This window comes from Equus asinus, chromosome 30 (assembly GCF_041296235.1).
Source record: "Equus asinus isolate D_3611 breed Donkey chromosome 30, EquAss-T2T_v2, whole genome shotgun sequence".
Lineage (NCBI taxonomy): Eukaryota > Metazoa > Chordata > Mammalia > Perissodactyla > Equidae > Equus > Equus asinus.
In genome coordinates, this window is record NC_091819.1 from 19,222,969 (window position 1) to 19,247,889 (window position 24,921).

A 24,921-nucleotide genomic window follows, 5' to 3' on the forward strand; every position below is an offset into this window, starting at 1 on the left:
TGCTGTAGGGAGATATTTACTATCAGATTTGATTCAGAAATTCTCAGGTTAAGAGATTTACCTCCTGTCTTCCCTAAGTATTCTCCCATCTTTCCATGCGGGGACAGAAGGGGAGACATCTTAGTAGGAATGGCAGGTCGCAATCTTACTATTTTGTATTTCCTTTCCTCTTGACCCATTCAGCGGCAGGCGTTACAGCAAGAGTGCTAACATAGCGCAGAAACACTTACCTGCTGTCTTTTCCATTCTGCAATGCCGCGTATCGATCTGTGGTCCTTTCACACACGTATGTATTCCTTCTTGCCATGCTACCTCCAGGATATACATTGGTCTTGAAGAAGGAAAAAAAATGCCTTTTAAAACTTCTAACTGTAGATGTGGAAAGCCAAAGAAATGAATTTAAGCTGCGATGACTTTGAAAAAACCCATGGTGGAATTTTAATTTCTCAGAATCATATTAATAAGCCCTATCTCACACCTCTCTCAGTTAGACCACAGGAGTAAAAGGCAAGCATAACAAGCCCGTCGCAGAACGCTGACTGTCCTACAGCAGCAGCAGCAAGCAGTTGTTTGGAAGCAACAAGAAAGCTGGTTTTTTACTCTCTCCTTTGTAATCTGGTGGTGGGAAGGGCGGGGAGTGGTACAGGCAGCTTCATGGGGCTAGGAGCGGGGGACAAGTCCACACTAAATATTACCACAAGCAGGACACCTGTGGCAGTGAAAGTAGTGGGCCCACCGGGAGGCCTGTGGGTGGCCATTCTTCACCTGCTTGGGAAAGCCCCACAGTCAGTGGTAACGGTAAGGAGACTAAAGCTGCAAGGTCAAAGGCAGGCCCAGCTGAAGCCACCAAGGTTTTAGCTAGGAGGCAAGCCAAATCTGAGCTCTGGAGAAAAGAGAAAGAATAAGCAAAAGGGGACAGAATCTCCTCACTGTGGGTAACACTCTGCCCACAACCATTGATCTAAAACCCCTGTTGTGCCTGCCAAAACCTTGACTGGTTACTAGCACTAAACTATATAGTAATGATTTTCAAAAGGGATAAAATACTCTTCTGTTTAATTCTTACACCAACTGAAAAAAAATTCCCTATTTTTGGCTAACCCAGCTTTTGCTATTCTTTAAAACACATAATTAACTTAAAATTTGTTTAATCATGAGGGCTAGAAAGTTAATAGATATATGCTTGAATTAGGCTTAGAGAGTCAAAGAAGCATCATATAAATAAAATTGTGTAAGTGCAGATTTCAAATCTTTGAATAGGGCACGTTTATATAATGTGTGTGTGTGTGTATATATATATATATAATTTATATAAATTTGCCTGCATTTCCCAAGAAACCAACCCTGCAGACTACTCCTTTGGGCTTATTCTATATTAAAGTGATTATATTTATATAATTACACTGCAATTTTTATGTAAAATATTTTACATAATCATCATTATAGCAGCCCTAACCTTTCTGAGTCTCCCTGAAAGAAGAAATATCTCCTTCCTTTTGTTTTACAAAAAAAGTTGATTCATACTTTTCTTAGAGGAGACAAAATTTTATATTGTTCATTATTCACATTTTCCTGCACATTATCCACAGAAAGAGTCCTAAGTTCTCTCACAACGAGTAACACTCCCATCATTTATCGTCTGTAAGAGTTGTGGGCGATAAACAATAAAACAAATAGTTCAGATAACCAACAAATTTCACCAAGCGAGTTTCAGAACTCGCCCCACTGCTGTCCACCAACTGGACAGTCTAAACATCATCTGTCGACATTACCCGTAAGTCAACATATTAGACTAATGCTAAGGAATACTGTCAACAGAATCATACTTCTAAGAGCTTTTACTATTGGTCAAAAAAAGGCTTCTGACTTTATAAACATTAAAAGCACTGTCAAACTATCACCTACTAAATTACCTATGCACGTTAAGGCTATTATTCAGAGAGTAAGGAGCCAAGTCATGCCATTCGAGTGGACTAGATATTTTCCATTATACTCAATCTTACAGACAAGTAATAGTCACTGGTAAGAATGTTTACTTGTTCAATCAATAGTTTACAATACGACAGAGCTTGGATTGTAAACGCTCAAATTCCTTCCACCCGGGCCTTTACCTCAAAGAAAAGGGTTTAAAGCTCTGTATTTGGCTTTTGTGTTTTGGGGTCAGCAAACTTGTTCTGTAAAGAGCCAGAAAGCGAACATTTCAGGCTTTGCAGGCCACACTGTCGATGTCAACAGTCAGCAAAATGCAAATTAAAAACAAAAGGATATATTTTTTGCTTTTTGCCCTTCAGATATGCAAAAATTTTAAAGATCAATAATATCAACCTGTTGATGAGCTTGTGGAGATATAATTATCCCAAGCATTAAAATTACTCTGGCGGTATTTACTAGCAAACTTAAATGTGCATATTCCAAGGACAGACAAATTAAAACGCATCAGAGCTGGCGCTCTAGGTGGGGGCACCGGAGTGAGGACGGAAGTTTCACAACTAAGGGTGACTGTGCCACGAGCTGAGGGGCGGGATGAGCCCTACTCTCTGCACCTGAGCTTAAAAAAGCATGTCAGCCAGAAACGAAACTTCTGAGGACCTATTTAACAGAAATACAACAGTTAACACAAATGTACAAGGATGTACACGCTGGAAAATTGCGAACTGTGAACACCCCACGAATAGAATAGTTGAATAAATTATGATGAATCTATCTATTAATACAGACGAGATAATGCACAGCTATTAACAAGACTGTAGTAGATCTAGGGGTTCCAATCTAGAAGGACCCATAGTATTTTAAGTGAGAAAAATTAAAATATAATAGATATAGCACAATCTCATTTTTATAAGAAATATAATAAAATAATCCCACATGTACATAGATATTAATTTATGTTTTCTTTAATGAAGGGAAATCTCTAAAAGAATTTGTCCTAAATGATTAGCACTAGTTATACTGGAAGTCAAGAACAGAAAGTGATGGATTGGAAAGGGGAGAGTATTAATTTTACTTTAGACACTTCTGAACTGCTAAAATTAAACAAAATATATTACTTTGATTTCTCAAATTACCAAAACTAAAACAATAAATAAAAAAAAATCTTGTACTAAGTGGCTAAGAACAAAATTTCTCTCTTGTTCAGAATCTTTTGGCTTATGTTTTCAAAAAATAATGGCTGATAAGTGTGGCATAAATAATTTGAATTTAAACTAAGGCCTTAGTTTTTCTGCCTTCTTTAAATTGATAAATGTGCTCTGAATGCCCACTATGGGCTTCAGCACTAATGATTCTGAAGAAGCTACCATGTCTACAGACAACAGGAGATTACAAATATGGGGAGATGAGGTTTACATGGGAAACACCAGTGAACAATACAAGACAGCATATAACCAAGAGCTAATAAGATGACACAACAATCAGAAAGGCCGATGAGATGTGGAGTACTCAGTCACAGGAGGCTCCATCCAAGAGACAGGACTCGAAATGATCTATAGAAACAGGATTTCCATAACGTGAGGGGGAACTTTAGGCAAAAGCCCAACACGAAGATGGGTGTGGAAACAGGCAGCAGAATATTTCATGGGAAAACAAGACCAAGCTGAGTTGAATGACAGGTTAACATCGGGGAGTGCAGAAAATAAGAGACCAAATTCTTTCTTTCTGTTAAGTGGGGTGACAACGCTCTGGAAACTGTCCTCTAGCTGATGTTTAGATAAGGGAAAATGACGGCTTGCCTATGAAAATTGCTTTTTCAAAAAATATATTAAACCCTATTATAGTTCATTCACTTCCAAACAGATCAGTTGGAAGGTAAGCAGTTATATCCATCAATTTTTAAAATGGTTATGCACGCCTATTTTGTAAACTAGGAAGCAATAATCGAATCACATATTTTTAAAAGGTGTCGTTTCAATTAACTATATAAAACAATTAGTGGGGAGTTTAACTCACTTGCAATTACGATTACGTGGGCTTTTTGCTACCTTATTTCATGTTTCTACTTAAAGTACTTTTCTCCTATTTTCTCTCCTTTCCTACTTTCCATGGGCTAGATCAATATTTCTCCTCCTATTGTTTTAAAAGTTGTAAATTCTACTGTCGTTCTTCTACTGTCTGCACTTAAGTTCCTGAACTCAGGTCTGCTTACCACTCCTGATTTTTAAAACTTAGCCCTATCTTTCTTATCTTTTCCATTATTCTCCACCCTTATCTTCACTTCCTGGATGTTGTCCAGAGGTTTGGTTCTGAATTTTCATTATTTTTCCTTTTTCGTGCGTGTTACCACATACATATTTTAATGAGTCATTTGATCACTTTCAACTCTCAATCTATCTTCTAGCTCCCATTATATAATTTCTAGACTTTACCGTTTTAAGTGAAGGATGTGAGCTAACTTTATAAATTATTAATGGAGTCTGCCTTCAATTGAACCAATTATTTGTAAACGTAAAATTAAATGTGCCAATATAATATTAATATTACAAACAGGAGAAATGAGGCAGGAAAGGTGAATACACCATTCTATGGTGAGGTTATATTTTATTTTATTTTGAGGTAAGTGCTATTTCAAGAATTCATATTTTATTTTTTGTCCTTAAATAGCACTTATGAGAAGCTTAGCCTCTTTTGCATGTTCTTTAAATGTCTAATTCACTTTAAAATTTTGAAACGTTTTTTAAAAAGAGATAAAAATTTTCAAAGATTGTATAAAAAATTCTGACAACACAAACTACAATAAATTGCAATCTGCTGGAATATTTACTCACACTTGGGATAGTTGAGGACTTTTTCCTCTCCGGCCCTACAAGAGGGCTCGCAGTCACCTCGCTTTTTGATCCAACGGTTGTGCTGCCGAGTTTACGAGCCACATCTTTGTCCCACTCCTCCTTCTGTTCACTTTCCACGCTGTTAGCCTGAGGCCTTTTGGTGTATGATACGGCAGGCGGAATGGATGGACCAGCTATAATTTTTTTAAAGAAGCATAATTAGATTAAAACACTGACATATTTTCTTCTCATGAACAAAAACTCTGTATTAAAAAATATCTTTATTGGCATACTTTTTACTCTGAACTAAGTTTAAACTGAATGATCACACAATTAAGGTCAGCCCCTGAAAAGGGCCTTATATTAATCATTCAGCAATATAAACCTGGGATAACTGGGATGACACAAGCACATAAAGATGTGAATGTGGAATGCTGAAAAAACAGAAGTTTGGGTGGAATTAGTCTGTCTTTTCACTTCTTTGACTTTTCCCCCACCATGATCACTAAAGCGCCGCTGCTTCTGATTTGCTGAGATGCTCCGCTGGACCTTCAGGTGAGCGGGGGACTGCAGAGAGCTGTTGTTTAAGTCACTACTGGGCCGTGACCTCTGACTCAAGTTTCCACTGGATAATGACTCACCGCCTTCAAACTATAAGAAGAAGAAAGACCACAGGATTTTAAAACAAAAAAATGTTTATGCAAACAATATATACTCTTGATTTTCTAATCTATCCCAAGTCATACAAGGAGTAATCAGAACTGAGAAAAAAAAAAAAAGTTTGGATACAGAACTGAGAGCTGGCAAACAGGAAGAGAGGGAAGTGGCTATAATGTGCTTCCATCAGTACATATGAAATTCCGGTATTTTGTACAAATGGCTTTGGAGCCTCAGTTTAGTCAAAACACCAAATAATAGCTACCAATTATTGAATGGTTATTATATACTAGGCACTGTGCTAAGCTCTTTATGTTACTTTGCTGAATTATTGCAACAAACCTATGATTTATTAACCTATACTTTATAGATGGAAAAACTGAGGTTAAGAGAGTCAAAGGACATCAGTGGGGTTCAAACTCAGGCATAGTTGGGATTCAAATTTAGGATAAAACCTAAAATTTTAACTTATACACACACACAGTTTTTGATTTGTTTTGTTTTCTCCAACATATTTACAGAACAAAATTTGGTTTATTGGCTCTGATCAAGAAATTGCATCTGCTTAAGACTTAACACGCTAAATTGGGGGATGAAAGGCTATCCCTCTCTCTGTGACACAAAAGTTGTTTGTTGCCAGTCAACTCTTGACTGAACCGTTAGCATCCCAAAGAGAAATCTAAATTCATATGTAAAGATACTAATGACAAATAGTGCAGTACATAATATTGATGATGAAAACCATAATAGATAACAGCTAACACAGTAATGTGCCGGCAGCTGTTCTAAGGACTTTACAAGTATTAATTCATTTAACCCTCTCAACGACCCTAAGAGGTAAGTACTATTATGATCCTCATTTTATAGAGCAGGAAACTGAGGCACAGAGAAATTACAAAACTTGCCTAAGTCACATAGTTAGTGCCTGTGCTGGGTGGGCGAGAGGCAGGGATCTCAACCCAGTGAACCGGCTCCCAAGTTGAGGCTCTTACTACTTACAGGAGCCTCCTTAGTTTATATTCAACGCAATTCCAAGTTCATTTTAACTCAGGCATGGGCCGGGCCGTATAACTGGGGAATCAGTGCTTCCTTATATTTAAATTAATAGGAAAATTAAAGATCTTATGAGGGAAATTTAAAACCTAAGTAGAAACAGTTCAAAGACTTTAGAAGTAACCATTTGTACCATTTCCCACTTCTTAAAATTCTCTTGATTTGGCTTCTTGGATACCACTCCTCCAGCTCTTAATGTCTCCACTGAAGAGTCCCCTCCTTCACTATAGTAATAATACCTACACGGTAGGGTCATTGAGAGGATTAGATACATGAATAGGTGTAAAGTCCTTAGAACAGCTCCTAACACATTACTGTGTGCTCTGATGACCACTCCCAAATCGAGGAATGCTACTCAAATCACTGCATCCAGATCCAGTCTTCCTACCAAATGTCCACTGGACAGCTCCATCCATCATTAGTCTCAAATTCAACCACCCCAAACTGAATGAACTTCCTATCTTCCCCCTGAAATCCACTCATTTCATATCTTGGCAAATACATCTTACAAAACCAGTCACCGATGCTAGAAATCTGAGGGTTTCTTATCCCTCATTTCTAACAGGTTACCAAGTACTGTTAACTCTACCTCTTACAAGTCTTGGCCTGTTGTAAACGTTTGTCCTCCTGTACACCCCAGAGTATCCTGTACAGCCCCCTGATCAGAGCATGTACACACTGTACCATGCGGTTGACTGCTTCTCTCCCCTCTAGACTGAGCAGAGATTTTCCCATCTCTCTAGTCACAGTATACAGCATAGCTTCTGGTACGGAGTAGGTTCAATAAATGTCAGCTGAATGTACTTCTTCACTAATAGTTACTATCTAACTATAAATAATTTCAGTCTATTCTATAAAATGCCTCCCACAGATGTCTAATTTTCAACAAACTGTCAATGCTCTGGGCTCTGTTCTGACTCTGAATTTATACCTTTATATCTGCTGTCCCAAATGATCATTTGCTTTTATGGTTTAATCACCATTTGCATACAGTTATTTCCTGAATCTGTCTCATTATTGTAGATCTCTCCTGGCCTTGAGAATTCCCAAGTGAATATATCAAAGCCGCTTGACATTCTACAAAGCAAAATATCACCAAACAACCTTTTCCTGGGTTCCCACCTATATAAATCATTTAAGACATACAGCTTGTTTTAAATGCTATCGTTTTCTCTTGTTTCAGTCACTGTCTTTTCTGCACACCCAGGACAATCATATTATCTTTGGCAGGGCTGTTGCATTTGGATGTGCAACTCTGGGGGATGTTATTCTCAAAGACTAGACTGTGACTGGTGCCCAGCAAGGCACTAGGCCTGTTCTTTCAAAAGGTAACAGAATCTCTCTTAGTACTTGGAAACGAAATCAGTTCAGGACTTAGCATCTTGAGTTTTGAATTCTAATAAATAAGAATGTTAGAGTCTTTATATTATTTTTGATACAACATAGAATATATTTGTTAACGTTATTTATATCTTAATCTTAGGGGTCACTTAGCTCAAGAAATAATTCACATTAATCTAAAAAGGTGAAAAACTTACTTCAGGTGGTTTTCTACCTAGAAGAATATAAGTAGCCATAACTTCATCATATTTCTGACTTATTAAGGCGTCATTTATCTCATCTCGTGCAAAACCCATGGTGATCATGATGTCTAGAAATAAAAAGAATGCAAATTTTCTGCAAATGTATTTTTTTAGTAAACAAACCAACAAAATAGGCAAATTTGTCCACATTATATATCAAAACTAAGTTTTGAAATTTTAAAGTGTAATATTAATTATAAAAACTTCTGAATTATTAACATACAGATATTGTATAGTCACAGATACTATAACATTCACAATTTTTTAGGCAGAAGTTACCTGTATCATGGATTATATATTCATGGGCCTGCTCCATTTCTCATTGCCTAGCACATTCCTGAGCTGAGTTCCCTTGTCAGCCAGAAACACAGTATCTATCCATCTGTGACACACACAAAATCTCTTCCCTATCTCTCAACACACTCTCAGCCGTGCATGGAGTGGTTTCTCTCCTCTCTTAACAATTTCTGCTTTCTGATCTGAAGGCAGGCTGATTCTTCTTTGGAAGTCCTGAATTCCAAAGCTGCTGTTCTGATAGGATTCCTAACACCTAGAATGCTCCTCCCTGTCCACACTGAACTCAAGCCAGATAGGAGCACAGCTGAGATGACTCAGTTGTGACTTTCTGATGGCTTTGGGAATGGAGCAAGAAAAAGAAAGAGAACAGGTTGGAAGCAGAGCGCGCTGCCTGGCTATGGGAGGATGGACCCTGCTGAGATCGTGGGAAACAGAAAGGGAGAGCCCCAGTGTTTATCCCTAAGTCAGTGCCTCTGCTTTCTGGTTAAAACACAGGCTCTGTTTTCGCTGATACTTATTAGTCATTTAGGTAACAGTGCTGCTACTTAAATCAGTCATTCGTCCTGCTATAGGGACTGTGCAAAGAAAAGAATGAAGTTTATCTACATTGTTTTAATTTTTATATCCCTGTGGAAGACAGCTGAATTAGATTATAATATGCATGAGAACAAACTAAGTAACTTGATTTGAAATTTGCAATGTTTAGTGCATATTTGGGGGAAAAGATGATAATTCAAGTATTTTTCAAATAAAAATTGCTTTCTATTTATATTTTTAAACACTATTTTGGTAGACTAAAGGACTCATAGCACAGGGACAGCAGCTCTCACGATATTTACATACTTACCTATTCTTTTCGCGTCATTGAAATCTGGCTCAGGCTCAGCATACGGCTTTAGTTCTTCTTCTTCATGACCAACATTCATCCATCGATCTTTCATTATTTGCTAGGAAATAAACTCTACATTATGTTTGGCCAATCAGAACATTCAGCTACTTATTTTGGCAAATGTGAAATTTATTGGTTCACTCAGCAAGAATCATGTGTTTTCAAACTAAAGTGACTGTTTCCAGTTTGATAAGCAGGCCAACAAGGGGTGTGGGGCTCTGGAACCCATTTACCTATCTTATGACAGCTATGACCATCATCCCACACACTCACCAAATGCACTGATTCAAAATAACCTGCTGCCCATAGTCCTCTAAAAGGAGTCTTTTCACATTTGAAAGTTTTAACATAAGAACCTATTGATTTTAACCTCTGCTTCAAATTTTTACATTTAAGATTAATGAAGATATTATAATTTTTCCTGGTCTTCTACCAAATATACACCTGCATTTTAAAATCACCACTTATAAAACATTAGGAAAGAAGAGATCATGGGGAATGGAAATCAGGGTTAGTCAGTAAAGATAGTTCAGAGAATATGGGAGGGGAGAGTTATCAAAATTTAAGCCTCTAGTCAGGAATTAGTAAGAATTAGGGTGAAAACACGGGTCACTGTGAATTACCAGAGTAAAATTTAAGCTGAGGCTGTGAAACAGTCAGTCCTGGTTGTTAAAAGGCAACCGAGTGGGGGCATCCCATGGAATGGCAAAAATATTTGCAAACCATTATCAGATAAGATGTTAATATCCAGAATTTTTAAAGGAATCCTATAACTCAATAATAATTTAAAAACTGCCCAATTAAAAACAGGCAAAAGACTTGAATAGATATTTCTCCAAAGAATATATAAAAATAGCCAATAAGCATATGAAAAGATGCTCAATATCACTAATCATCAGGGAAATAAAAACAACAATGAGATATCACCTCCCATCTGTTAGAATGCCACTATCCAAAAAAATGAAAATATCAAGCGTTGGTGAGGATGTGGAGAAAGTGGAACCCTTGTGCAATGTTGGTGTGACTGTAAAACGGTGTTACTGATATGGTAAACAGTACAGAGGTTCCTCAAAAAATTAAACACAGAGCTACCGTATGACCCAGCAATTCCACTTCTGGGTATATATTCGAAAGAAGTGAAAACAGGATCTTGAAGAGATATTTGCACACTCACGTTCACTGCAGCATTACTTGCGATAGCCAAGATAGGGAACAACCTAAATGTCCAATGGATGAATGGATAAAGAAAATGTGGTATACACACAATGGAATATTACTCAGCCTTAAAAAAGGAAATCCTGTCATATGCTATAATGTGGATGAACCTTGAGGACATTGCTAAGTGAAATAAGTCAATCACAAAAAGACAAACACTGCATGATTCCATTTATATGAGGTATCTAAAGTAATCAAACTCATAGAAACAAGAAGTGGAATGGTGTTTTCCAGAGGCTGGGAGGAGGAGGCAATGGGGAGTTGTTGTTCAGTGGTATAGAGTTTCAGTCACGTCAGACAAAAAATTCTAGAGATCTGCTGTAAAACATCGTGCATATAGTTAACAACACTCTAATGTACACTTCAAATTGTAAAAAAGATAAATTTGTATTATGTATTTTTTACCACACACAAAAAAGGGCAAACTAGAGGGGAATAATTCTCTTTTAATCTAGAAACATTTTTAACATTTTATTAATATAGAGTTCTAGGTTTTCATTCAGCAACATTCTAGGTGCTGATATATTAATATTCTTTTTCCAGGTCCTGCAAAGTATATTCTCCATCTCTAAACTTTATTTGCCAATATTCTACTAATTAGAAAAATAATTTTCCATGCACAGATATTTTTGAGGCTAATTCCTTGAATGCTCAGGTACCTTCCCCTCATTTAATAATATTTACCATAATCATTTACTAGAACATAAGAACTCCAGAGCAGAGCTCTAATAGCTGGGATCTATAAGAATACTGCTGTGTTAGATGGGAGGAGTTTTCCAATGGTCTTGGTCACACGACACATATTTTAATAAAAATTTGTAGATAATTCATATACGCTTAAAATATGATTATGCAGACATGTAACTCTTAAAAGATTAGGACCTTCTTTTTCCCCCAATTTTATTGAGATATATTTGACATATAACTTTGTATTAGTTTAAGGTAAATGACATAAGGATTTGATGTACGTATATATTGTGAAACGATCACCACAATAAATTTAGTTAACGTCCATCACCTCACAGTTACAGATTTTTTTCTTGTGATGAGAACCTTTAAGATCTACTCTCTTAATAACTTAGTAATAAACAATACAGTACTGTTAACTATCGTCACCATGCTGTACAATACATCCCCAGAACTAACTTATCTTATAACGGGAAGTTTGGACCTTTGCACCATCTTCACCCATTTCATCCACCCCCCAACTCCCACCTCTAGTGACCACCAATCTGTTCTGTTTCCTCAGTTCATTTTTTTTAGGGTCCGCATATAAGTGAGATCATATAGTATTTGTCTTCGTCTGAATTATCTCACTTAGCATAATGCTCTCAAGGTCCACCCATGTTGTCACAAATGGCAGGATTTCCTTCTTTTTTCCACTTCCAGGTATATACCTGAAGAAAACAAAATCACTATCTCGAAGAGACATCTGCACCCATGTTCACTGCAGCCTTATTCACTATGGCCAAGGCACGGAAGCAACCTGTGTCCATTAGCAGATGAATGGATAAAGAAGTTGTGGTACATATATACACAGTGAAAGATTACGCAGTCCTAACTTATTTCTTATAACCACTTTGAGCAATGGTAACTTAAGGACATTATCCAACTAATTTAAATAAAAGTAGACCCACTACAAATTTAAAAAATAATAATGCTGCCATTAAGTCTTTAGTGATTATTCATCAATAAAGGGAAAAGTGTTGGGGAGGGTGCACATTCAGGGGAAAAAAAAGAAAAAAGCAGAGCTGCAAATTCCTGCCACATGATTTCCCAAAACATTAAGGTTCCTCATCTCCCCTCTCTCAGACACTATGTCTGGCAGAACCCTAGACAATAGTCAGGTACCAGCACCTGCAGTAGTAAAACTGTGTTGTCAGCAGAATTTCCTGGGTTAGAAGGTGAAGAGATAAAAATCCTCTAAGGATATAATGAACTACTTATGGGTAGCTACACAGCACATACAATCCCTCTGTGCTTCTCAGGCTCTAACCCAGCCCACCTACTCCTTGATGCCTTTATTGACTCATTTCTACAGCTGGACTGCACAAATCTAGTAACGAAGGGAGGCACACGGAGGTGGCAGCTCAGTTGATGCTTAAAAATGAAAGCCTTTAAATATGTTTCAAATAAATCTATAACAAGTCCCACCTCACCACACACACACATACCAGTACAAACAAAAGAATCTAACTGCCCTTTTATCAACTCATTACTTTTTAATGGGAGCTCTTAGAGATTGGTTATTCTTATGATAAATGAGATTGGCCACAGAAAAAAACTAACATAAGCTAGACATAATACTTCTGGTTTTTCAAAGGAACTCAAATTAAGTCCTTAGTGTTCTCAAATTTAAGATTACAAATGTTAAGAGTTTGAAAAGAATAACCAATGGAATGAGGTTTATAAATAGTAGCATCCTAAGTAAGTGAAAGATTCTGGAAGAGTAAATAAGAGTGAATCATGCAATGAGGAACTGGAAGGGAAGCAAAAAAACATGCGTGATCCAGGCAGAGGAAACGGCAGGTGAAGGGGGTGCAGGGCAAACACCAACAGGCTATGTCTTGGGGACGGCAAGTTCAGTATGACTGAAGAGCACAGTATAAGATGGGTTGTGGAGCAAGATGGGGGGGTGGAAATTAATACGGCTAATTTAAACCAAATCATGAAGGTTTCCTTCAATCATGTAAGGGGTATCTTTGAAGAGTGTGATTTTGAAAAGTCTCTCGGGCCTGTGTGTGGAGAGTGGATTGGCAGGGTTCCAGACCGGAGGCAGAGAAATCAACTAAGAGGTGTTAGCTAGAATATAGTAAAGAGATGATGCCAGTCTGAATGAAATGCAAGTAGTGGAAACAAAACAAAAAAGACATTTTCAATATTTGGCTGGTAAAATCAGCAAAACTCTGTGATTGGATATGTGGGGAGAGGTGAAAAGGCTCAGAGAAATTGAAGATGATGCCAGGTTTCTGGTTTAGACAACTGAGCAGAGGTTTATGCCATTTACTGAGAAACCAAACTCAGAAAGAGAAGTAGACTGGATGGGGAAGGATGGAGTTCGGCTTCAGATAACTGAGTTTGAGGTGCTACGGGATATACAATAAACACATTCTGTAAACACCTTGACGTTTTATTCTGAAGCTCAAGAGAAATCTGGGCTAGGGATGGATAGTTAGGAATCAGCCAACGGATGATGACAGAAGCTGTAGGAGTGGGTGGGATTCTCCAGAAACAATGAAGAGAATTAAGGATGAACAGATGAGGGCCCAGGGTAGAGCCTCAAGGAACACCAGCATTTAAAGGTCAGAAAGAAGCATAATGCAAACAAGAAATGGAGGAGAAGAAGTTGCATAGTGACATGGAAGGCAAGGCAAGAGATTTTCAAAGAGGAGGCAGTGGCGTCCTGTCAAACACGGTGATAACTAAAAAAGTAATCTATTGCATTTAGCAACAAAGACAGGTGACTTTACTGAGGGCAGTTTCAGTGGAGTAGTGAAACTGGGAGTCAGAAGGCAATGCATGGAGACAAATGGAAGGCAAGGAATTGGTGACTAAAACTGGGGATACTTTTTAAAAAGTCTGGCCAGAATGAGAGGAGCAAGAAGGAATACTGGACAAGGACCATGGGGTTGAAGGATGACTGTATTTTTTAATGGGACATCTTTAAGCACATATAAAGGTTGAGGGAAAGGAGCTGGTAGAGAGGAGATTTGGATGGTACAGAAGAGAGAGCTTTACTGAAGGAGCAAGGCACTGAGAGGGCACATACGTGCTAACTCCAGCACAGGAATGAATGGCTAAGTCTTGGACAAGAGAAAAGACGCCTCTTCACTGTGACAGTAATGTTAAGACTATGGTAGCGGGAATCAAGAGTTCATGGCCATTGGTTTCTATTTTCTCAGTGGAGTAAAAGACAAGGATGTCTGTGTGAAATGTTTTCCCCAACTTTTTCCACCTAAGTTCCTTTTTATCTTACAATGTTGACACAAATCTGGACCCCTTCTGTTACTCTTCCACAGTACTCTGATCTTTGCCTACAATTTAATGCAACTTGTCACTATGTAAACATTTTGTGTTTACCTTTTAATTATCTATCTCCACTATTAGACCATAAACTCGAACAAAGATTGACCAATGTGATTTGATCAGTATCGCATATCCAGCACCTAAATATACCCACCCCTCAAATGCTCAAGACATATTTGTAGACTGAATGAATAAAACCTCTTCTCTGCATTACTCATCTGTCCTTCCTCTGTGTTCCCATGGAATTCTGTTTATATCGTATTGTCCCCGTTACCATGTTCTACCTTTTTATACAGCTAGTTGTGTATGGGTCTATCTCCTTCACTCTATTAAAGTCCTTGAGGATTAAGACTGTGCCTTGCATGATCTTTCTCAGCACAAATGCTTTTTGTTGCTTTTGAACAGGGCAGTGTTTTAAAATAAGGCTGCTACAGAAGCCCTGGGGGTAAGATAAAAAGCAGAGAAGACATTAGCAATAAGAGGACATCTTAGGAAGTTGTTAAAATGTCCAGGAGACAGACAACAGAGGACTGAACTGGACATGAGAAAATGGAAGAAAAAATTCTGTAGAGATATAATCTATAGCACTTGATGACAAAATCTATTTTGGGGAGTAAGGGAAAAGGTGGAATCCAAGAGGGCCCTGAGGATTTTAACTCAGGTGCCCAGCAGAATAGGGTATCCGTGAATTAAGTAAGCAATACAGGGGCAATGAGAGATCTGACAGTTGAAAGATAAGCAAGTAAAAGTAAAATTAAGACATGTTGCTCAATCAAACTATGTTTATTTGGTGCTCCTTTCTTAAACCACTACATATCTGTCCACATCGAGGAAAAATATGTATGTGGATGAAACACTCAGGCAATTTGTCTTTGATTTGTGGAAATAAGATTTACTCGTGAAACATGAAAATATTTGAACACACAACAGAATTAACTATTCAAAACTGTGACTATTAATAAAGACCAAAAAGAGCAAGCTGGGGGGTGGGCTGGAGTTTTCAGGGAAGGAATCATAAGAGGTAGGATTTGAAGTGACTCTTGAAATATAGGTAGTATTTGGATTGGTGGAAAAGTCAAGGCGGAGGAATGTGAATAGGGAATAGTGAGGAAGCTCTCTTCTTTGACCTGGAACAGAGGGAATATGCAGTCAAAGAATGGGAGATAAAGTCAGTATTTTCAGATGATGAATTTAAACTTGATCTGATAGGCAATGGAGAAACGCTACATTTTATTAACAAGGAGGATGAGCAGCATTTTAGGATCGGCACTGGGAAAAGAACCACCTGAGGACCTGTAGAAGGGGCACTGACTCTGCTAGTCCCCACACAAAATAAATTTGAGGGAAGGCTGATCCAGGGAAAGTGGAAAAATTACAGTGATGAGCAAAAGCAACTGGGCAGCAACCAGAGAAAGAACACAGCTGTGCTTTCCTGTCTTATTATTCTAGTCATCGGGAATCGCCAAGAGTCCAGTTAGCAAAGTTTGTCTCATAAAAAGTTCTATTTCAAAGCAAAATAAAAAAATCTGAGGAAAACTTTCCTTCTGTAAAAGGAATGGAAGGTAAAGGTGGGAAGGAAGAAGATCTGCTTAGGGGAACAGGTACGGGAATTAGCTCTATTAATTCTAAATTTGAAGGTCTTTCCCCAGAACAAGGCATAGAAAGCAACAAGATGTGGAAGCATGAAAGAGAAGAGGCCTCTGGAAGCACCCTTAGAAGTCTGAACCTCATGTCTGTACAAAATTCTTCCATGGGAACCACAGAGGTAACATGAAAAGCCAAGGGAGGAATGTCCGCAGGAAACGGAGGTGCTGCTGACAGGAGAGGGCTCAGGTGACCCCGGCTATGTGGTTTCAGGCAGGGCACAAAGCACTAGTCAACAGACTGCAATAGAATCAGTTGAATAAACGAATCCATTTCGGATTTCACTTGCGATATCTCAAAATGAGAAACAAGAGGTCAAACAAGATACCAAATTTAACAAAAGAAAGTTTATTTCAGCCGTCACTGCCAATGAACATAAATGACTACTTGCTGAGAAATTCTGGCAAAATAATTGATTCAGATGAATTATAAAGAATTAAATAAATTAACAGCAGAAATATACACCCTACACCTAGGTGCACATTAAAAAATTACGGACTTTAGGGATGGCTAGATGGAAATAATTTTTCTTAAATAGTTTCAATCCTGGTAAAGTAAAGTAGATACTTCTGAATTTGTACTTAGAAATCTTTCATTTTTTAAAAAATATTATTATAAACTATTTTTTTTTACTGTCACTTGTACTGGGCAGACATAAACAAGATTTTCAAGATTATCTTAGCAACAGCTGAAAACAGTGTTGATAGTAAAAATAAATACTTTTTGAGGAGAACGTAAGATGAAAGAGAAACAGCAATAAGGAGGAGCTTTGCTTTAGGCTCAAATTTTGCATTATTTTGAAAGGTAACAGCCCATGCCGGCTAAGGGCTGGGAGAATGAAAGAAAATATACATAGAGAGGATGGCAGAAAAGTTTTTCAGTTTCTTTCTAACAAAAAAATCTAGACAGATATTCCAGTAAATAGGGGGGAAAAACCCTTAGTGTACAACATAAAACACAAATCCTTTAAAAATCAGGTGTGATGCTGTCCCTCCCATTATTAGTTCAATTGAGCAAGTGCTGACAGTATTCATACATATGACCTGAAAAATTATATAACTGTTTAGGTCTAGAAACAACCATAGGTCAAGCAAGTAGAATGTAAAACTAATTTCATTAATTTTATTTTCATGGAAGATAAATAAGGTGCTTAACTTATAAGGCTTTAAAAAATACTTAAGTATGCAGCCATATTTGAGAAGCAACAGGAAGGTGTGTAAGTCAAACTAGAAGTTTAATAAGACAATAGGCGGCTGAACAAGATTCTCTAAGCCAAATTTCAATAATAACAAATTATATAGTGAAGAAAGACTAGTGTTTAATAAATAACTCATGATACTCAAGTGACATAAAAAATACATAAAGTTTCACTTTCTTAAATATAGGAACAGGGGAAACATTCCATATTAAAATGTACGAAGCCAATACAAATCTATAAGGCCGATTAACTAGACTTCTTTAGACAAGTAGTTCAGAGACAGAGAGTTTATACATGAAGAAGCACGGATAACTAGTTATTTAAAAAATTGGGAATTATCTCTAATGAAATAATACAAATTAAAGTCATTATGACAAACCATATTACTACCATAAAGGCATCAAATACAAGAAACTATCATATCCAATACTGAAACAAGCTGTGGAGAATAGGTACCTTCAAATGCCTCAGATCACATGTGATCTTTTGGCAATAATCTATAAGACCTATCAGTTTGTTTATACCCTTTGACCTACTAATTCTGGAGACTTTATTTAAGCATATATCCCACAAGGAAAAAAAGTATATCACATTAGTTTTAGCAAAAACAATGAAAACAACTTAAATATGCAACAAACAAGGAATAGTTAAATAAATTATAATCCATAATCCAAGGAGAACAACACCGCTATTGACAAGGAAGGAGCTCACGTTTATGATAAAGCAAAAAGTACACACCAAAAATTCTTATGTTAAAAACAAAAAGAATGCACCATGACATGAAAACACTGCATAAAAATTTATGTTTACACACTGAAGACTAGTGTTTTGAAAACACAGCTTGCGGATTCTTTTGCTGGAAAGTTGATAATAAAGTTAGTATGAAAAATAAAAGTGAAGACAATTTTCAACGTCACTGCTATTTCAAAGGGAGTTTCTTAAGGTCTGGTATAAAAAATCTTTTTTTTTTTAAATGGTGTCAGATTTCTCTGGAAAGTTATTTCTGGGAATTGTGAAGGAGATTGGCCTTTGTATAGTGATTATCTGTAATATTATGACAATATTTCCAATGTAGACTCATGGTTTCATGGCTGAAAACTTAGTTTTGATAAGATGGAGCAGGAGGTTCCAGACTCAATACATCAAGCTCAGCTTCTGATGATCAAATGTTTCAATAATCATAACTCGGCTTTTAAATTAAGCTCAGAAAATTCTAATACTTTAATCCTTCGCATTTTAATACTAAGAATGAAAGACATAAATATCTGGCTACTGTAAATTAATCACCTTTAAGACACTAAGTACATCTTATCGTCTGTCCACAGAGATCGTAACATCTATTCCCCCCAAATAATTTTTGTATGTCTTTTGCTCTGCTCATCAGATGAGCTGGTGCCTCAACTGGACATTTTCTAAGTGACATTCAGGTAAACCAGGTTCCTATGATAAAAGTGGGTCAGAAAGCAGGATTAAGAGAGACCTACGTTGCCATAAAATTTTAGAAATGATATGAGAGTCAACAATTTTAACTTTTTAACTAGGAATAACAATTCAAAGTAAGTTTAGAAAAGCAGTTAATATGAAAATGGGCTTTTCTACTGCACAGGCTTCTCTATTAAAACATTATTAACATAACCTTTTACCGCCAAAGGAAAAAATACAAAAATCATAGGAAGGGAGTAATCACATTTAAACAAACAATTCAGTAAAAAATATCTGATAATTGATTCACTGATATAAAGCACTGAAAATAATTTCCCAATGGAACTGACCATATCTTAACTCCATCAAAACATACTGTGTCTTTTCGTGAAAAATATTTTTGGAATAAAATTACACAGCCCAAACTAACCTGTGAGCTCTGTGCCCAGGGATGGCTCCCTACAAGGCTGCCTCCTAACCAGCATGGAGTCCGTGCCAGAAAGCCCCACTGCTACACTAAAAAAGCACAGTTTAAATGAGGTTAATTCTCGGAATTTTCTACCCTATCTACTAAGGCAAATAAACGAGGACAAAAAAGTACTAATGAATAATACATGCTGAATCTCTGAAATTATCTTAGTATATCATTCTAAAAACCAGATGGGAAAAATACTTGAGAAATGAGTTGTTCTGACTGCTGTGTCAGGGGAAAAAAGGTTGGACATTTTGGTTATGCGAACCTCTGAGGTCATTTGGATGTCACATACTGAGTACATTTATAACAGTGTCTATTATTTTAAATAACCTCACATAGGGAACGTAGGTAGGCAACACAACAATGTGTTAAGAAATGAAATACCTGTTTCCAATATGCTCTACTTAAATCGCAAGTTTTCTGTACTGATTCCGAGAGGTTTCTAAGGAATTTTTTTAATATCAGATACAGCCATGAAGTATTTACTGGATTAGAATTTCCACTATCTTCTTTTATTCTCAAAAGATTTGTACTTACTAAATACAAGCTTTCTGTATTGGATCAAGCAATTCCTGACAGAGTCTAGGTTTTCCTCCTTCTCCAACTAGAAGTCAATTTTATCTCTATTTTTACGCTGTTTTAACTTAATACTCCACTGCAGGACAAAGAAGAAATAACAGTCTTTAAAGAAACCTACTGTGACAACCTTTGAGCAGTGAAAGAAGCATGTCGCTTTCCCTAGCTTTAAACAAAAGGCAAATTAGATGATTCGGCAATTTTCCTAAAAAGACACAGGAAATAAATTATTTAAAATGCTCTTCAGTTCCTGGAATATTTTAATTGCTAAACTTAAAACTGGAGTATAAAAAAGGACTTACTTCCAGGCTGCCTCTCTTTATGGGATTCAGTACTAGCAACTTCTTCAGAAGATTTTCACAGTCCGTGGACATATAGAAGGGAATACGGTACTTTCCCCGTAAGACTCGCTCCCGCAGCTCCTTAAAGAGGCGAAAGAGAGCACTTATAACTGACTTTTGAAATTATCATGCTTGGGGATAAAACATCAATATTGGATTTAGCTGATACCTTTAAATTCTGGCCATCAAAAGGCAACGAGCCACTGACTAACGTATAGAGAATGACGCCAAGACTCCACACATCCACCTCGGGCCCATCGTACTTCTTTCCTTGGAAAAGCTCGGGTGCAGCATAGGGTGGGCTTCCACAAAATGTGTCCAATTTGTTCCCCACTGTAAATTCATTACTAAAACCAAAGTCAGCAATTTTAATATTCATATCAGCATCAAGGAGAAGGTTTTCAGCCTAAGAGGAAGATAATAAAAAGGACAATGTAAAAAGCCTATGTAAAATAAACTGTTCACTATAATTATTTCAGATCCCAAACACATATTCCTTGCCTCTCATTTTTAAATGTAATATCGAATTTATAAGCTCAGCTTGGTACTTCAACGCATAGCTTCTCAGAATTACATCAATATAAGACTCAATTTTAACACTAAAACAGGAAAGCTCTCATTTATATGCATAACTGCAACTCTCTAAGAAAGGTTATTTAAAACCCATTTTCTTTCACAGGATATTTTAAACCCATTTCTTTCTTCATGGTAAGAAACATGCTGGAACTGTACCTTAACGTGACCTATTCTAAAGAACTTATAAATCAAGGTAATGTTAATCCATTTTGGGCTTAATCAACAAGTTTACCCAACAGTGCTCCATTTTAATAGAGTATCATTGGTTAATAATGCAAAGCTCTAGAGTATACCTAAAATAACTGCCAGGCAGAGGTTCTGTTCTACTGAATTCGATCCTTCGTCCTCTCTTACAGAACGCTTCCTCAACAAAGTCCTGTTCTTCCAGTAAAATGAAACAATACAGTGCCGCCTCCATTAGACTTTGTCTGTCTGAAGCTTCCTCTTCCTGTTCTAAAACGAGACCTCTCCTAGAGGTATACTTTGGTAGAAAGCAGTGATTTTTTCCCCCTCATGTTCTGAGATGCTGGTTTTCTAAAATCCCACATCAGAATCACTGAAAGGAAACATTTTAAATGTGCCTTTGGTAAATGCAAGCAATTCAATACAGGATTTGCTTCTGTACATGTTTTGTTTCAAACTGGACGTTACAACTGACAGACTAACAAAGTTATACGTTACTTTGTAGAAGTGATTTATGAGATCACATAAGGGAGTAAAATTTGACTAAAATGAAGATCAGAGTTTTCTCCACCACTGGAGGTCCAAGAGTCATGACAGCCAGGCACTCTGCCCATCATAGAGCTCTTCCCTCCCCCACCCCCCATCTTCCTCTCTTTTTTTAAGGTATGCTAGCTTGGGATATTTGTTTTGGAAAATGGAGATACATCCAACACCCAAAAATACACAACAAAATGTGGTGTGATTTATGACATAAATATTATAACAGCACATAAATTTGGGAGATTTATATTAAACCATAACATAAATAATTTATGGACTGTGTGATAAAAGCAGGTTATTTTGATGTTCTGATGTAAGGGCCTGGTCGTTGTAAATATCTAAGGCCACGTGTGAGCAAGCTGACTTTTCTCAGTCTCTCTGAAGATGTCTGGATGGATATCAAAGTACCCAAGCTGCCTCAGAGGAGGAGAGCTTGAGGAGCCTCTGAGGTTTCCTTCCAGAATTGTACAGGAAACTCCCTCCACTCGACTGGAAGGAAAACACAGGGTTTGAACGTGATTTTTTTTTTCATATAAGAAATGAGATAAATTGGGAGTCAAACACACAGGCAGGGGAATAGTCCTCTTTTTCCCTTTCTTTGCAGAAATGATCTCCCTTTAAAATGACTGAGGGAGGAAATTGAGAAATAGAAAAATTTGGAGCAGTAGAAAGTCTGTAATCTCAGAAAAATAAAGCCAAATACAGGATGAGACTTTTTTTTTTTTTTGAGGAAGATCAGCCCTGAGCTAACATCTGCTGTCAATCCTCTTTTTGCTGAGGAAGACTGGCCCTGAGCTAACATCCGTGCCCATCTTTCTCTACTTTATATGTGGGACGCCTACCACAGCATGGCTTGCCAAGCGGTGCCATGGCCGCACCCGGGATCTGAACCAGCGAACCCCAGGCCGCCGAAGCAGAACGTGTGCATTTAACTGCTGAGCCACCGGGCTGGCCCCAGGATGAGACTTTTGACAACTATGCAGTACAGTACTTTCAAATATAATATAAACTACTGCTAGTAATTGACAGAGGCCACAGGAAAAGAAGTAAAAAAGAAAACTAGACTCCAAGGTAAGAAACAACGTAAGTTAAATTTGGAAGAAGAGGGAAAAAGGAAAAAAAGACAAACTATTTTAGCTCAGGGACATATTTCTACCTCCATTAAATAAAAACAAACTTACTTGGCCACAACCATTACTTTCTTTTTTTTCTGTTTATCTTTGAATAAAACTTGTATATATTTCAGGTGTACATGATTTGATGTACATACACACAGTGAAATAATTATAATAGCCAAGCTAATTAACATATCATCTCCGCACATAGTTACCATTTTTGTGTGTGTGTGATGAGAATATCTGAAATCCATTCTCTTAGCAAATTTCCAATATTCAGGACAGTACCATTAACTTTTTGGATATGACACCAAAAGCTCAGGCAACCAAAGTGAAAGTAAACAAGTGAGACTTCATCAAACTACAATGTTTCTGTACAGCAAAGAAAACCATCAACAAAATGACAACCTAACGACTGGGAGAAGACATTTGCAAACCATATATCTGATAAAGGATTAATATCCACAATGCATAAGGAATTCATACAACTCAATAGCAAAACACCAAACAACACAATTAAAAAATGGCCCAAACCACCTCAGTAGACATTTTTCCAAAGAAGATATACGAATGATCAAGAGGTCCATGAAAAGGTACTCAACATCACTAATCATCAGGGAAACGCAAACCAAAATCACAATGAGATATCATCTCCCACCTGTTAGGATGGCTATGATCAAAAATATAAAAGATAAATGTTGGCAAGGATGTGGAGGACGGGAAACCTTGTACACTGCTGGAGAGAATGTAAATTGGTACAGCTGTTATGGAAAACCATATGGAAGTACCTCGAAAAACTAAAAATAGAACTACCTATGATCCAGCAATCCTTCTCTTGGAAATATACCCAAAGGAAATTAAATCGGTACCTCAAAGAGATATCTTTGCTTCCAAGTTCATTACTACAAACATTTCTTGACTATCACACACTTCTGATTCTAACAGATGCCAGTTTATACTAATCACAAGCATTTGATGTTCATAAAAACATTTAAAAAATTTCCTTACTTCTTTGAGCTTTGATGTAAAAAATGGACTCTGGCTCTTACATCAGACAAACCTGGATTTGTCCCCTGACCTTGCTTCTGATTGAATGGGACCTCAGGCATTCTTAGTCTGGGACAAAGTTCCACATTTCTCTGTTAAAATAAGCTAATTAATGATGAAACAAATCCTCTAGCCTTTAATGCTAGATAACCTCATTCATATTTTCCTCATTTCCTCAGTGAAAATATTGCCTTTCATAAAGTTGTTATGAGGATTAAATAAAAACTAATTTCCTTGTATAGTACCTGGCACAGTTAGGCAACGAAAAGATAGCTCTAATACTATATCTGTTAATAATTAAGAATTTGTTATAAAATCAGTTGCTTACCTTAAGATCTCGGTGAACAATGCATTTTTGATGACAATACTGTACAGCAGATACAATCTGAAATAAACATTTGGATAAAAGATTCAAAATGATTTTATGGTAAAACATCGCAATTTTTCCCCAATTATCACCTCCAACTTAGATAAATTACTAACTAGGATTTCAAAGTAATATTTAATAATTTCACTGTTCATTTAGTTCAGAAAACTATACACATTAAAGTCAGAGTGATGAAACTTTCACTCTTAAATGTGGAAAATGTGGAAAAGCAGTAGTCTCTTGCTGAAATACACTAAAATATTTCTCTGTCAGAGTTTGTGATGATTTTTATGGGTTGTTACATTTCTCTATTTACATGATGAAATGTGTACAATTTATAGTTTTGGTCAAATGGTTTATTCCAATGTTGGAATAAGAGCTTTGGTACACACGAATCAGTATCCCAAGACAGTCGATTCAAGTTCAAAAAGCAAGAGTCTATTTTAGGAATTATATAAAATGTGTTCAAAGCATGTTTCTTTAGTGAGGTCAACTGACTAAGAACTTATCAATGGGGTATTTAGCAACACCCTCTATTTGGCTGTTCACATACAAAGAAATGGGAAAATTTTTGAGCCTTAAAAAGAAACCCAATTATCAAAAGAAAAGAAGGAAAAAAGAAATTCAATCTCAAACTTGTCACTAATTCAGGCAAAGCATTCTACAACGGTAACTATATTTTGTATACAGTCATGATTTTTAACCATTACACAGGGCTCTTTGGGGACAAGGCTAAACAGGGAGGAACCCAACAGTTTAAGGGTCAAAGATACAAATGAGAAATAGGTTATGAACATTCTATGACAGTTATTTACTACATAAAATACAGAAATGGCAAGAATTTGAGAGCAATCAAGAACTATTTTGTACATACAATTATATCTGATGTATAGGAGGACGACCATTTGAATGCACAGCAGAACGTTCAATTCTGTGGATTCAGTTAAATGTAAACCC

General features: G+C 36.9%; 1 protein-coding gene across 2 annotated transcripts in view; it reads right to left on the bottom strand.

Annotated features, from left to right (window-relative positions):
- The window catches only part of MARK1 (microtubule affinity regulating kinase 1), a 117,771-nt gene that overhangs the window by 14,311 nt on the left and 78,539 nt on the right, over positions 1 to 24,921 (bottom strand). For both annotated transcript variants that reach the window (XM_044762754.2, XM_044762753.2), the window contains exons 7-14: positions 23,926 to 23,982; positions 20,306 to 20,542; positions 20,098 to 20,217; positions 9,198 to 9,297; positions 8,009 to 8,121; positions 5,258 to 5,411; positions 4,761 to 4,954; positions 231 to 331 (exon numbers count right to left, since the gene is read on the bottom strand). In XM_044762754.2, coding sequence (XP_044618689.1) covers positions 231 to 331; positions 4,761 to 4,954; positions 5,258 to 5,411; positions 8,009 to 8,121; positions 9,198 to 9,297; positions 20,098 to 20,217; positions 20,306 to 20,542; positions 23,926 to 23,982 — 1,076 coding nt within the window. The remainder of the gene's footprint in view (positions 1 to 230; positions 332 to 4,760; positions 4,955 to 5,257; positions 5,412 to 8,008; positions 8,122 to 9,197; positions 9,298 to 20,097; positions 20,218 to 20,305; positions 20,543 to 23,925; positions 23,983 to 24,921) is intronic.